A 13,390-nucleotide genomic window follows, 5' to 3' on the forward strand; every position below is an offset into this window, starting at 1 on the left:
GCATTCACTAAATTGAAAGAATGGGATTTTTCCAGAAAAACGGAAATGTAAAATGTATCACTTCTAGTTCTAAAGCTTTTGTTTAAATAAAATCCCTCTATGGCAGCAAATGCAACAATTGCTTAGAATTTAAGTTGAATCCTGGTATAAGTTCAATCAAAATTGGCATTTTTAAAAATGAAAATGTCACAGAATAGTACTGTTAACAGGCTTCTGCTCAGCAGTAGGCTGCTGCGAGACACGAAACAGCATGAAAACAGAAGAAAAGATTCAATATTTGATGGACATTAAAGAGAGAAAAAAATGCTAAGTGATTTTCAAAGACTGAGCTGGGACTAAGGTGGGTAGCGGTAAGATTAAAAGATTACTCTAAGGAAAGTGAAAGCAAAAGATAATTGAAATGGCATGATGCCAAGGATATCCCAAGTAACCAACTAGACTAAGGCAGTCTGAGAATTACAATTTAGGCTATCAGATCAGTGGCTTGTTGACAGAAAAGACACAGGTACAGTTATCTACTCAACAATCTGACAAATTGCAGTTCAGGTTTAGACCTGAAGAGTCATTTTTTTGCTCTGGCAGAATTTATTTGTGGTGAAAGCGTATTAAAACATCTCACCCCAAAAACAAAGACTGCAGACGTTCAGACTTTGGAGCAGATGGACTTAAAAGGGAGGAGAGGTGTAAAGTCTAGAAATATCAAAGTTTAAAAATGGTTAGTCATCAAGAAGCTAAACACGGATGGCCAGCATGCACATACACACATGCATGCGCGCGCACGTGCACATATTCTCACACATACACACACAGGCTGAGACATCCAGAGCATCCTCTGTGTGCCAGGCTCTTCCTCCAGGGTGAGTTAGTGGTGCTTTTAAGTGCCGACATCAAAGAGGCTTGTATGGGTGTATAAATAGGCTTCAGGGCTGAAAAAGTTTTAGTTGTCATGAGTTTGATACCCAGTCGGTTAGACAAGGTTATGCATTGACTCAGTGACTTCTCCCTAACCCCTCTCTTTCTTATACACACATGAGCACACACACACACGCACACACAGAGAAAAGAGTGCATGGATCCACAGAGGCAGACAAACACTTGCACGCACGCCTTCAAACACAAGTAAACACGTACATCCTAACACATTTGAGCATGCAAACACCTGAAACACAGCAAGTCCCGGCTAAGACATCTCCCAAGTGGCCACAAATAAACTGCCAAATAATTATTTTATTTGCCAGCATAACTGGTGCAGACGTCCAGCCGGTAGTGGGTAGCAGGTGACTGGTCGTGAAACATCTTAGAGTTGGCCGAGGAGGTAAAATGAGGAGTGGGCAATGCATCACGAGGGCCAGACTTTGGAGTGCCACACATGGTACTTCAATCACATTCAGTGATTGAGCCGGTCTCTCACACTGTGCGTCATCATCCCAGCTCTGGGTCTCTATAATACACCCTGACATGACTACGTTCCCCTGTATTTTCTCTCTGCGACTGCTACTGTGCTTTCACCATCGTTTACTGTAATGGCTATGCATCGCATCTGTGTCCCTGATGTCTTCAGATCTTATTTTTACAAGTCCCTTGTTCTCACTCTAATTTGTACCACAGGAAATTCTGTTTTCGGGGGCCAAAAAATCAAATCTGCATCACTTCATACTTTTTTGTTACAACATGGAATTGAATAAATGCATGTGAGAAAGAGGGTTACTCAAAGTGACAAAACCACAGAGGATAATCACTTAATTTGATAGCCTCTTTTAGCTTGTTGTTTTGGTTTCACAGCACATTCATGTATGATTGAGGTTCACTGCTCAACAACATCATTTCCTTGTTCTCAGCAAACAGGTTCTGATAACACCACTGTAGAAGAAAGTCTCACATCGAGCCACTTAAGACACACTGGATTATTCTGAATGTCACAATTTCCTCTAATACCAGCGTTTAGTGGTGATACAAGTCGTGTGCCCTACTGTATATGTTGTTGGGCGGATTGTAAGGGTGTGCCGGTTGGAATGGTGGGTGGTAGAGTAAGGAGTCTGCCTTTATTGCGTGTGACTGAAGTTTGTGTTCTGTCACACACATGCATTTAAAATAATCATGAAGCTATCGCAGAAGCTAGATTTTAAGATTTGGTATAGGTTTAAATTGTTGGCACTCATTCTAATCCAGGGTTTTGCAGAATTGTCCATCGTTGAAGTTTTTGTCAGGAGTTGGCGGCGACCAAAGAAAGTCCCTGTCTCTTTAATGCAGGAACCTTTGACAAAATACAATAGCAGCAGCCTGTAGATTTAAATAGAATATAATGTAAGTTCAGGAAAAATAAGTTAATATAACAATGTCATTAAACACAGAAACATTAAGTCATTTTCTTTTATGTAAAGTAATGTAAGGAAATGTTGGAAAATAGCTGCAGGTCCTTGAAACTGTGCCGTTTTTAACATCCAAAACCACAAAACAATTTGATATTGTTTTGATGAAATAGTTACATTTAGAGTCATAACTATAACCTTATACTTCATCCATAAGAAATATGATTTGATTTGAGATAAGCAGTATGTGTGAAAGTTTAGTTAAGTTTAGTTAACTTTATACTATTGCAACAAAGGAAGCATCCTTGGTGGGCCCAACTGTGTACAATTCAACAGTCAAATAACCATAATATGTTATAATACAAAAATATCCAAAATAATTACAAAGAAAACCATTATGTAAAGTTAAAAAGCATTAAACATTAAAGTGCCAAAGGTTTATTTCTCTCCTCTTGTTGAGAATACATGCAGCAGGCACAGGAACATAAAACTCCTCGTATCACAACTAATGTTTCAGTGGGGGTGTCCTGCTCTCATTTACGTCCTGTGGCTTCAATCAGAGAAGCTGAATACATGACAGGCAAATTAAGAGTCTAAAGCTGACTACTTTATCCAGCTGAAATGACAGGGATTTGTGACCACTGCTGCAGAGAATGCCAATCAACTGTGAAAGCTTTGTTAACGTGAGCTCATAGCTTGACCAATTACAGTGAAATGTAATGGGTTTAGCATCAATGTCCATGTTTTGGCCACAACAGTGTAGGAAGCAGCTCCTCCAGGGGAGAAAAAAGTTTGAAACCAATTAAATGAGGGAATTATCCCTCTTCCTGCTCTCTCTCGATCCCTTCTCTAATGTCTTCCCTTCTCTGTGTAGACTGTGACCAATAAGATAAGAAAGAAATCCCAGCAGCATCTTGTGAAAGAAAAAAAACAAAACAAGTGAACCCAGAGTGAGAAAAGAGAAGAGAAAGGCAAAGATAGTGTGCGTGCGTGCGTGCGTGTGTGTGAATAAAAGTATGCAAGATGGTGATAAGGAGGATGATTTGCAAAAGATAAAGGCTGCCTGCCATCTTGTAATTTTGGTCTATTCATTCACACGTATCTGTGAGAGGGTGGACAAAGTAGTGATGAAAGGCAACATGTAAACACTCAGATAGAGAAACACAGGTAGAATGTGATTAGAAAGAGAAAGAGGAGAAAGGGGTCTTATTTTTTTCTTAAATGTGCAGTGCAGTAAAGAACCAATTATTTTCCTATCCTACTGGCAGGTGATGTTACACAGGAGGAGGTTTCTGCCAGTATTTCCCCCAGAAATGTTTTCTTGTTGGCGAGGTGGAAATGTCTGTGAAACCACATTTAGACCATGCTACACTGAAATTCTCCACTGAAAACAATACTAATGAACTTCCCTGAAACAGCATTTAGACCGTGTCAGAGGGGAACTGACACGAGCAGTAAATCCAATGAAACCTTTAAAAAAAAAAATAGTATTCAGACCACATCAAACTGACATTTTCTGTCCTCTTCTCACCCCAGGCCCATCGCTGTATGATGTTGAACAGCAGGAGCCCCAGTGTCAGGCAGCAGCCCCATCGTATCTGGGCCTGGGTATCACTACAGCGTAGCATCTCTCTGCAGCGAGCAGAAGGGGAGATTACTCTGTGCTCGCATCAAAGGAGGTTTGTCTAACTTGGGTCTGGCGTTGTGCTGGTAGAGCGAGTCCTTGGAGCAGCCTCGTCGTTCTTATCTCTCCCCCACAGACTCCTTCTGCTTTCTGCTGCAACACAACTAGCTGCCGGTAACATTGGCGCATGCAACCATGGCTCTGCACGGTCAAATGTGCACACAGACAAACACTGGTGCACATTCTCTTGTATGAAATCACGCACAAACTCACATACACAAAGACACACACACACGCACAGCATTGAGGCAGCTCTTTTTTTCTTCTATTAGCAGAATTTGTTCTGCTGAGTGAGTCTCTCCCTCCTCCAGCCTGTGTTGAGAGCTGAACCTGGTTCAGTGAATATTTGAAATGGGTTGAATGATTATCCCCGGACAGATGCTTTCAAAAAGAACCCACTACACTTGAATTTGATGTTTAATATTACTTAAATACTAGAATGTACTGTAGGTTACAGCTGAGGCTGATCATTAAATTTGCAGGCATTTGATCATAATCCAAAGTAAGCTGCGTGGTGACCTGAAGATGGTGCTATCAAAATGGTCAGGAATCACCAAAGTTTTTACAATTCATCCTTATGACAACATGAATGTATGTATCGAATTTCATGGCAATCCGTCTGATAGTTGTCCAGATATTTTACTCTGGGCTAAAAATGTCAACCTGCAGGTGGCGCTAGAAGTCAGGGGAAAAGCCATTACGTCGTCTGGAAGCCATGAATATGTGCAAGAAATGTTGGTGCCAATCCATCCAATAGATGTTGAGATGTTTTACTGAATTAGTGAAAACTTTGATCTGCCACAAGAAAGATAAGGTGATCACCAAAGTCACTAAAATATATCCTGCAGGGACCAGAATGTAGCAACAATTCATCTGGTAGATTTTCATTTTAAATGAAAGTGGTGGACCAAGTAACCAACACTGCCATATCCGGAGCCACGCTGCTATCTGATGAAAAAAAATTAAAAAAATGTGTCCACAGAGAAGATTTCATTTGTTTCACACTTAAAATAAATCTGTATAAAAACTCTAATGAATTGAATATGGCATATAGATGGTGTGTGTGTGTGCGCGTGCGTGTGTGTGTGTGTGTGTGTGTGTGTGTGTGTGTGTGTGTGTGTGTGTGTGTGTGTGTGTGTGTGTGTGTGTTTAAACTGCAGTCACAGACAATGGAACCAATCTCACTGCTCCAAGGGTGTGAACCCCACCCATAACACACACAGTCGAGCCTGGTTAACTGCTTTGAAATAAAAACCATATAGACTGAACATCCCATTTATATGAAATTCATCTGAATATTTTTTAGTAAATAACACAATAAACTGGAACAACATTACCATTGCTTATTTACCATACTGATGTAAATTCAGTCGGATTAAGGGTCAATCTGAATCTTGATTTGTGTTTCAGTAAAATCAAGACACAAAACCCAAATATCAGAATTACAAGGTTCTAATACAGCAGCAAGTCTAATACGGAAAGCAATTCACTGGGTAACAGTGAATCATTAACCCAGTTCTGACTGGTGGACCAACAGTTTTACCAGATTTCCCTCCAGTGCAGCTCACCAGACTCACAGTGACCCCTTGTGGTGAGATGCTCATATTGCAGCCACAACATATGGCTCAATGTAATTCTTTGGATATAAATTAAAATGTAAATGGGGACTATTGCTTTAAACTATACCTCGTAAATGCCCTACATGCATCTTTAGATCCAGATTAAACAGAGAATAAAATAGCCTTTAATCATGTTTTTGTATGCATATAAACGTATGTATATTATCTACAGTATTTGTCAGATAGGAAAGAGTGTTCCCCGGGTTGAATGAACCTCTGGAACATTCATTCACAAGTATCAGCCCTCTGACACCAAATAAACTTTGTCCTTGGCATCATTTCAACATCTCCGTCGTGTTTTCATTCCAAAAGTCACTGCGAGGGACCGAACGCAAACACAAGAGAACAAACTTACCTTTAAACCAGTTCTGTCTTTCAGCTACTGTGTGGAACCTCGGCCACCATGGACAAATCTAGCTGCACATTATTACTGCTGTTATCCCTGCTATCTCTTCACACCCTGAGTGTGTACGGCGAGGGTTTTCCACTGTCGCCTATCGAACTTGCTCCCATCCCCTGTAATGACAAAGTAGTGGAGAAGCTGTCTCGTATGGCTGTCACTTACATCAATGAGGATCGCACCGATGGCTACAAGTTTGCCCTCAACCGCATTGCAAATGTCCACCTGCATGCTCAGGTCAGTGCAAAGACAAATGCCCAGTTGGAAAACCTGCCTGGGGTTGTTGTAAAACTCTTGTCAGTGGGTGATTTGTTCATGTTTAACAAGGGGAATGTGTTGGAATGGTTGTTTTCCCTTCTGTTGTGGCTGATATATCAAAAAATGCCTGTGAAAAAAGGAAGTCACACACTGATAGATTTAACCAACCGTGGCCAATCTTGATGTCAGTGGGATCCCATTTAGGACGATTTGTGTTTTGTTGTTACAAATGACTGTGCACAGTCGAACTTTAATCAGAAACCTCCCTGTTGCATTGTTGCAATGTGCTGATTCTCACACTGGGGAAGTGATAATGAAATTAAGCTCTCCTTTTCAAGGACTTACTGTGGTCCCCAGACCCTAGTTTGGGAACCCTTGAAGTACATCAAAGACGTGAAAAATAGCAGCAATTACATTAGCGCGCAAACACTAAAGAATGAAAAAAACAATACACATTTGTTGTTTGCGCTTTGTGGTGAATGACTCATCAGCGAATGTCGCTCATAATAAATGTAACAATAAAATCCATGTACAGAATTTGATGTCATAAAATGAGAAGCCACCCTCTTTCACGCCTCATGAAAAAAGGCCTTTAGGACTGAAGTGACTGTTAATAAAAGTCCAGGTCATTTCAGTCCAGGACCGCTGGGACAGACCTTACACAACAGGCTTCATGAACTTCATGCTGTCAGCTGCTGAAGGCTATCGTAGCCCGGCTGTGGGATGGATCCGGTTTTAAGAGTCTCAGTTTAACTTCATGACCTGAAACGGCTGCCATTACGCCTGCTCAAATTGTTGAGATTTGTTTTCAGTGCTACAGCTAAAATCAATATTGTCCAAAGTATTCTGGGGGAATTACACAGAGCACCTCCTAAATGGTTCCTTAAAGATGTAACTGAACAAATGAATGTACTTGACAGAAGACCAACCAATACATTTGAGCCACAGATAAATACTAAAACGTGTGTAATGCTTCTATTTATCACATGAATACAAATATTGGCGCATATAACAGTACTGTTGGAAATTCTGAGCACACAGCGTAGTTTGTACCTCCACTCTCTCACTACTTGTGTTTGCATTGTGCCTGTCAGGGCCCAGCAGGCAATGTGTATTACCTGGACCTGGATGTCCTGGAGACCAAGTGTCACATAGGCAGCCCAAAACCATGGAAACGCTGTGACGTCAGACCATTCATGGAAACGGTAGGACACACACACACACACGCTCACACACACACATATCTCTTGTTGACATAATGCTTTCCCTTCACATTGACAAAAGGGCAGTTTAAGAAAACACTCTATCACCTTTATCTTGAATTCATGGTTTAGATTTTGATACAAGCACATTTCTTTATACCCTAGATAATATTTTGCTCATTTGCAGAAGAGGATTTGTTGCAGCGTAGCCCCTAATCTTACATTTTGACCCTTTACGTTGGCCTAATTCTAACGTTAAACCTTGAAACCAAGGTCTCACCCCGCAAACAGTCCATTGAAGAAGGAAGACGGGACAAAATGCCCTCACTCTCAAGGTCAATCATTTTGGTTCTTGCACAAGAGCACACACACACATTTAAACTGTTCTAGGTATGTCACATGTAAAACGGCATTTATTGGTATAACTTGAGTTTCTTTCTATTGTATTTTTTTCAGCAAATCTCTGGCATCTGTAACACCACCATGCTCCACACAACAGAGGGATACTCCTACCTGTACAGCTACGACTGCACTCTTGTCCCAGGTAACACTGACAACATCGTTAGATGGAATACAAGGTGCTTGAAACGTATCAAGAAAAATTCTACAACACGATATTAAAAGGAGCTTTGACACCAGAAAATATGGATTATCATACTGTGATGGATGACATATTGTGTGGTTTTGTATCTTAAAGAGTGAATGTTGCATCTCACTGATCTTGCAAAAGCTGGTGCTGGTTTGAATTCCTCTACAAGTAATATTTGTGGTAGTAGCATTGCTCAGTGTGCGAGGCTTATCCTAAAGATAAGAAAATCTATGAGTTGACATTGGCTTACTGGCACAAATGGAACACCTTACACCTCGGCATTCCCCACTATGACAAATCTAATTATCAGGTATGAGAAATGTCTATTACCCTAAACTCAAACTATTCTTTTTCCCATTGTGTTATATCAGTATAAACACCTGTATTACTACATTTGCATTTGGGCTTTAACAAAAGATGTTCCGGAACATGTTTATTGCAAATGCAGCTTTTACTGTGAACACTTCTAATAACTGCTTTTATTCATTGTCCATGCGTTTCTGCCCAACATATTCTGCATACGATAGCTTATTGTTGCAACTCAGTACAAATGTTATATTATATTCTCTGCGTCTGGTCCCTGTAGATCCCCCAGAGAAGCTCCAGCAGACCTGTCCAACCTGCCCCACCCTGCTCCCAGTGGAGAGCCCACAGGCTGTGACTGCTGCTCAGGTCACTCTGGCGTCCTATAAGAGACGGTCACCAGTGGGTGCAGGGCTCGGTGTGAAGAAGATCACCAGAGCTGCAGCGCAGGTACGACCGGAGACCCCAGTTCTTAACTCTGATTGGACAAACAAAGCTCTGGGGCCGATTTCATTACACAACAACGTGTTGAATGTTACGTTTATTAGGAAATGACACTCAAGAAAAACCTCTGGGTGTACATGAGCAGATGGCACAGTGCACCTTTGGGCCTCTGTGTGCCGGATGAGTACCTTTACTGCACAAATACCATAATGATACAAGAGTCGGCAAGGTTGCAAAATATTACTGAAGGCACTATAGGCCTTGCAATCTGGCCAGGGTATTGTTTGGGGAGAAAATGAGAAACTGAATAGTTCGCTTGGGGATGAAAGCTCAGGATATTGCTATTTAAAACCCCTTAGGTAACATTTTTTGGTGCTCTAAAACCAAGATGATAGCCTTTACATACAGCAACCATATCAAGTATCTGCCTTTGTTTATTTGTGCAATTTTCCCTTTTCTTAATATGTTATTTTATATATTTAAGGTTGCACCTGTGAAAGCCAGCTTTGTGGAGTACTTAGTCCAAGAGTGTCCAGAGGGAGTGACAGAAAGCGGCACCTGCCAGCGGCTGACACTCGAGTCTGACACAGAGGTACACAACACGGAGAGTGAAAATAAGACATTAACTCAACACAATATACATACCATATTAGACAAGTAAAATGCTAAATTAGTATTACACTAGTTAAAAATCCACATGACAACCAGAGTTGCGTAACCTGATTTGGACACATAGAAATGTTTCTTCAAAGTACAACTAACATTGTCTGAAGGTGCTCCATTAATTAAAAGAATGGATTTCTGTCTTGACACTGTTATGACATTAATTAATGTTGTTCAGAAAACTTAAATACACATCAATCAGCCAGCATATGGTTTACTATCACTGACGCAGCTCCTGGAAGTATTACTCTATGAAATGACGGATTTGTGTTTAATTTGAACCGCTAAAAGGCTGAAGTTATTGATTATTTTATCAAACAAGCCTGACAGGTCCTCTCCTCCTTTTTTAATTTATTATGTTATTATTATTTACATGTTTTTCCCTCCCTGCTCTATCCTTTTGTTTTGTTTTCTTAATGTGACCCAGTATTTTAAAATAAATTAATAAAATGTCTCTCTCAGACTGCAGGTTTTTGTGCAGGATCTGTGCACGGAGACTTGAAAGTCAATCCTGAAGTCCAGGTGTCCTGTGAGATGTTCAAAGCGCAGGTACAGGAAGCTGTTGAAAATATTTACCATCAAAATCAGAAACATATTCGTAACATTCAAGGTACAATGCAAGGTATTTGCTGTGGTGCATAACGGTCATAGATATGTTTTGGACCAATACATATCTCTGAGTGAATTAAGCCAAAGTGGCAACTGTAATTTCTTAAGTGTGACAAAGTTACAACAAAGAGGCCTACATGATCAATATGACCAAGATGGGCATGAGAATGTAAAAAAATGAAAACTCCATCCTCTATCTTCTTGCTGCTAACATATTACTACAGTTTTCTGAGCTTTCGTGTTATTTTTGAACAAACACACAAAGTAAATCAGATTCATGGGGATGCTTTGACCTAATGTGAAATCTGACTCCAAGACTACCAAATACAATTATTTAGATTCTCCTTGACGGGAAATGAAATACAGGAAATCAGCAGCAGAGAGGTTTAACACTCATAGCAGAAACAACATGTACACCCCAAAAAAGAACAGAACATTCAAGTGCATTAAACAATGTAAATCAGTCTCGTGGAAACATTCAGCAAAGTGTATTATGAAGTGCCAGTCATTTCACTCTGACTGCAGCTAGGAACATAATAACACACTGCCTGAGCAATATTTGATGAATGTTTTATGCTGTTTTGTTTCAGGTTTTACTAAAGCACCCTTTAAAATTATAATTCAACTTTCTGAATGATTGCCACTGGCCATGTAATCATTCTGTCATATCTTGTGTGGTGTCTTCAAATGGATGCTGCGCTCGTGTGTGTTTAAACTGATGTGTGAGATTTTAAATTGGATGGTTCTGTGCTATAATTATGTTGTCTTCTCGCTCCTTTGTAGAGCCGTGGTGTGTAATGTAATATGGCGTGACTGAGACTCGTTTTGCAGCCAACAAGAGTGAGTTTGTCAAACATCAGTTTAGTGTGATCTCGTCTCTTCGTCTACAGAATGTGGACATCTTCAGACCAGTGCAGCCTCAGGGTCACGACTTCCCTCAGGACCCTGTGATCCCAACCTTCCCGACTCTGATCGACGACCCAGGGAATGATCCTCTGCCTGTTCCCTCTGACCCTACATCGCCCCCTGCTGTTCAACCAGAGCTGTTTGACCCCACGCCCATTCTTCCTGTGCCCTTTCACCCTGTGCCCTTTGACCCCCCATTTGTGGTTAACCCCTCTAACCCCCTCTCCTCATCTTCCAGCGAGTCGTCGGATGAAGATCTAGTAAACCAGCAACAGCGGCCTCCAGGTGCTGATCCTTTTGTCTCATCCTCTGAAGAGATCGGAGTCCCTGTAGCACTGCGACCCCCCTTTAACTTCCGCTACCAGAGGCGTGACCGCAAGAAACGGCAGGCCTTGACGGAGACTTCACCGTCTCACAACCCCACCTTCCTGCCTGATTTCCCTAGTGGGCCCTCTCCTTTCCGCTCCTGTCCTGGTCCGGCTCGATACACCACAGTTTAACTAGTGCTGCCAGTGGACCGTTAAACGCTCCCTGTCACTGGAGGCGTGTAATAATTTGTGCTAATGAGAGGAATACTATCTCTTTTCATTGGTCTTGAAATTACTTCTCTGCTGCTGCTGTAATAGCGCTCTCAAAGCGGCCAAGGGCTTAAACCATATGTATTTGAAAATGGATTGACTATTTGAATAAATCTTGGTTTGAATCTTCTGTCAACTGCTTGATGAGCTCACATACTTAAACTAACAGTCTGACAATACTTTTTGGTGATAAAATGGGCATAAAACGTTGATTTTAGAGCTGATTTGTTTAAGAGCTTCAACAATAAAACTTTTAGTATGTAACTAAACATTAAACAACATAGATATTTACAGATATGTCACAAACGTGTTTAATCGATTCATTTAATTTAGTTGCAGCACTCAAATATTTAGGTGCACGGGTCGTCTTAAGTGGAATGAAGAATCAGGTTTTGTCTGTAGTCATGTATTTGGTGAGTGCATTTTGCTGCACCAGTTTCAAAAAACTGCTAAATGAATTCATATTCAAGAAAAACAGGGTTGGACATCATTATTTGCCAGATTCAGAAAAACTGCAGTGACAAAGAGGAGCAGTGGTCACAGGGATTTGACTGTTCGCATCATTTCTGAACACTGTGTGAGAATGAAAAATGCAAAAATAAAACATCAGCATTAGTTCTCCAAAAAGTTGTCATTTTTTTCCAGATGCTTTCACACCTTGGATCCCCAAAGAGTCCAGCTTTCCTGAGTTTAAACATCAGTATTCACAGTAATGTACAAGTTTCAAGAAGTCTCAGAAGTTGACGTTGAATCGCTGCATGTGATCATTGCGCAACACATTTACGCACCACTATGGACTTCGGTGTGTCTTTGTGTGATGAATTGGATCTGATCGGCCAGTAATCATATTTCCTGTTTGTTTTTGCTGCACTTTTATATACATTAATGTCCGATTGTGGATTTTGATTGGTGGCCAACAAGCAGTTCAGAAGAAAAATATCTGATGTCAAGGCCAAAGATGTTGAAATGCAGTCAGCAAACATACACATTAAAGTAGCGTCTAAACGCTTGGGCTTCTACACGGAAATGTGCCAGCAAAGAAGGACTACAACATGTAAACAAGCCAAAAGGTGGATGAGCAACACACATGCGTTTATGGCATCAAATGAAAAAGTCAATTTATCAACATGTTCGGACGGCATGAACTCCCTGTTTTGGAAGAAGCAATTCTCAAAAAGCAAGTCCATTAAAGCCCCATGCCCACTCCTTTGTTCCAGATAACATGGAGAAAAAAGATCCTGTTGTTAGAAACTGCAGCCTTTTCACCCTCCTCTCCACAAGAGGACCACGTGGGGGTTCACTATGGTATTACCTCTCACCTTATAAATAGAGGCCTAGATGAGGACTTCCTCCTCTTTGTTCTTACAACCCATGTACTGAATTCACATTACACTGCACCATGCTAATACATACATTCATAAAATGTTTCTTTAATCTTGCCTTCACATATTTTACAGGACCACTCATAATAATGATGAGAAGGCAACAATTCCGGTGTGAGACGAGCAAAATGTACGTTTGAAGGAATGCACAAGTATTGTGAGGGAGCTCAAACATATTTCAAGGACATAAAAAAATACAATCACTGAAAAAAGAATATGATGGCTGTTTTACTATGATATCTGATCCGTTGACAACTTATTACAAATGTCCAAAAGGGTTCTTTAAAGGTAAGACATTCTCATATACACTGTTGTCTTTAATACAGTTTAATTCATGCATGTGAAAATTCAGTTATGAACTTCATCTGCCAAGAATCTGAGCAAAATCTGTAATCTCTACAAATATCTTTTGTGGAATGTTTCAGCTTTGAAAGGAAAATATTT

At 40.6% G+C, this 13,390-nt stretch overlaps 1 protein-coding gene across 1 annotated transcript; it reads left to right on the forward strand.

Annotated features, from left to right (window-relative positions):
• Positions 1-6,015: 6,015 nt before the first annotated feature.
• On the forward strand, positions 6,016-11,516 carry LOC306694889 (fetuin-B; the record flags this gene model as incomplete). Its single annotated transcript, XM_079157933.1, has 7 exons — positions 6,016-6,249; positions 7,365-7,475; positions 7,929-8,016; positions 8,648-8,814; positions 9,293-9,400; positions 9,934-10,020; positions 10,971-11,516. The coding sequence occupies 7 exons, from the start codon at positions 6,016-6,018 to the stop codon at positions 11,484-11,486; spliced, it is 1,311 nt and encodes a 436-aa protein (XP_079014059.1). The 3' UTR covers positions 11,487-11,516.
• Between the last annotated feature and the right edge of the window lie 1,874 nt (positions 11,517-13,390).

The sequence above is a fragment of the Pholis gunnellus genome (assembly GCF_910591455.1).
Source record: "Pholis gunnellus genome assembly, chromosome: 4".
Classification (NCBI taxonomy): domain Eukaryota; kingdom Metazoa; phylum Chordata; class Actinopteri; order Perciformes; family Pholidae; genus Pholis; species Pholis gunnellus.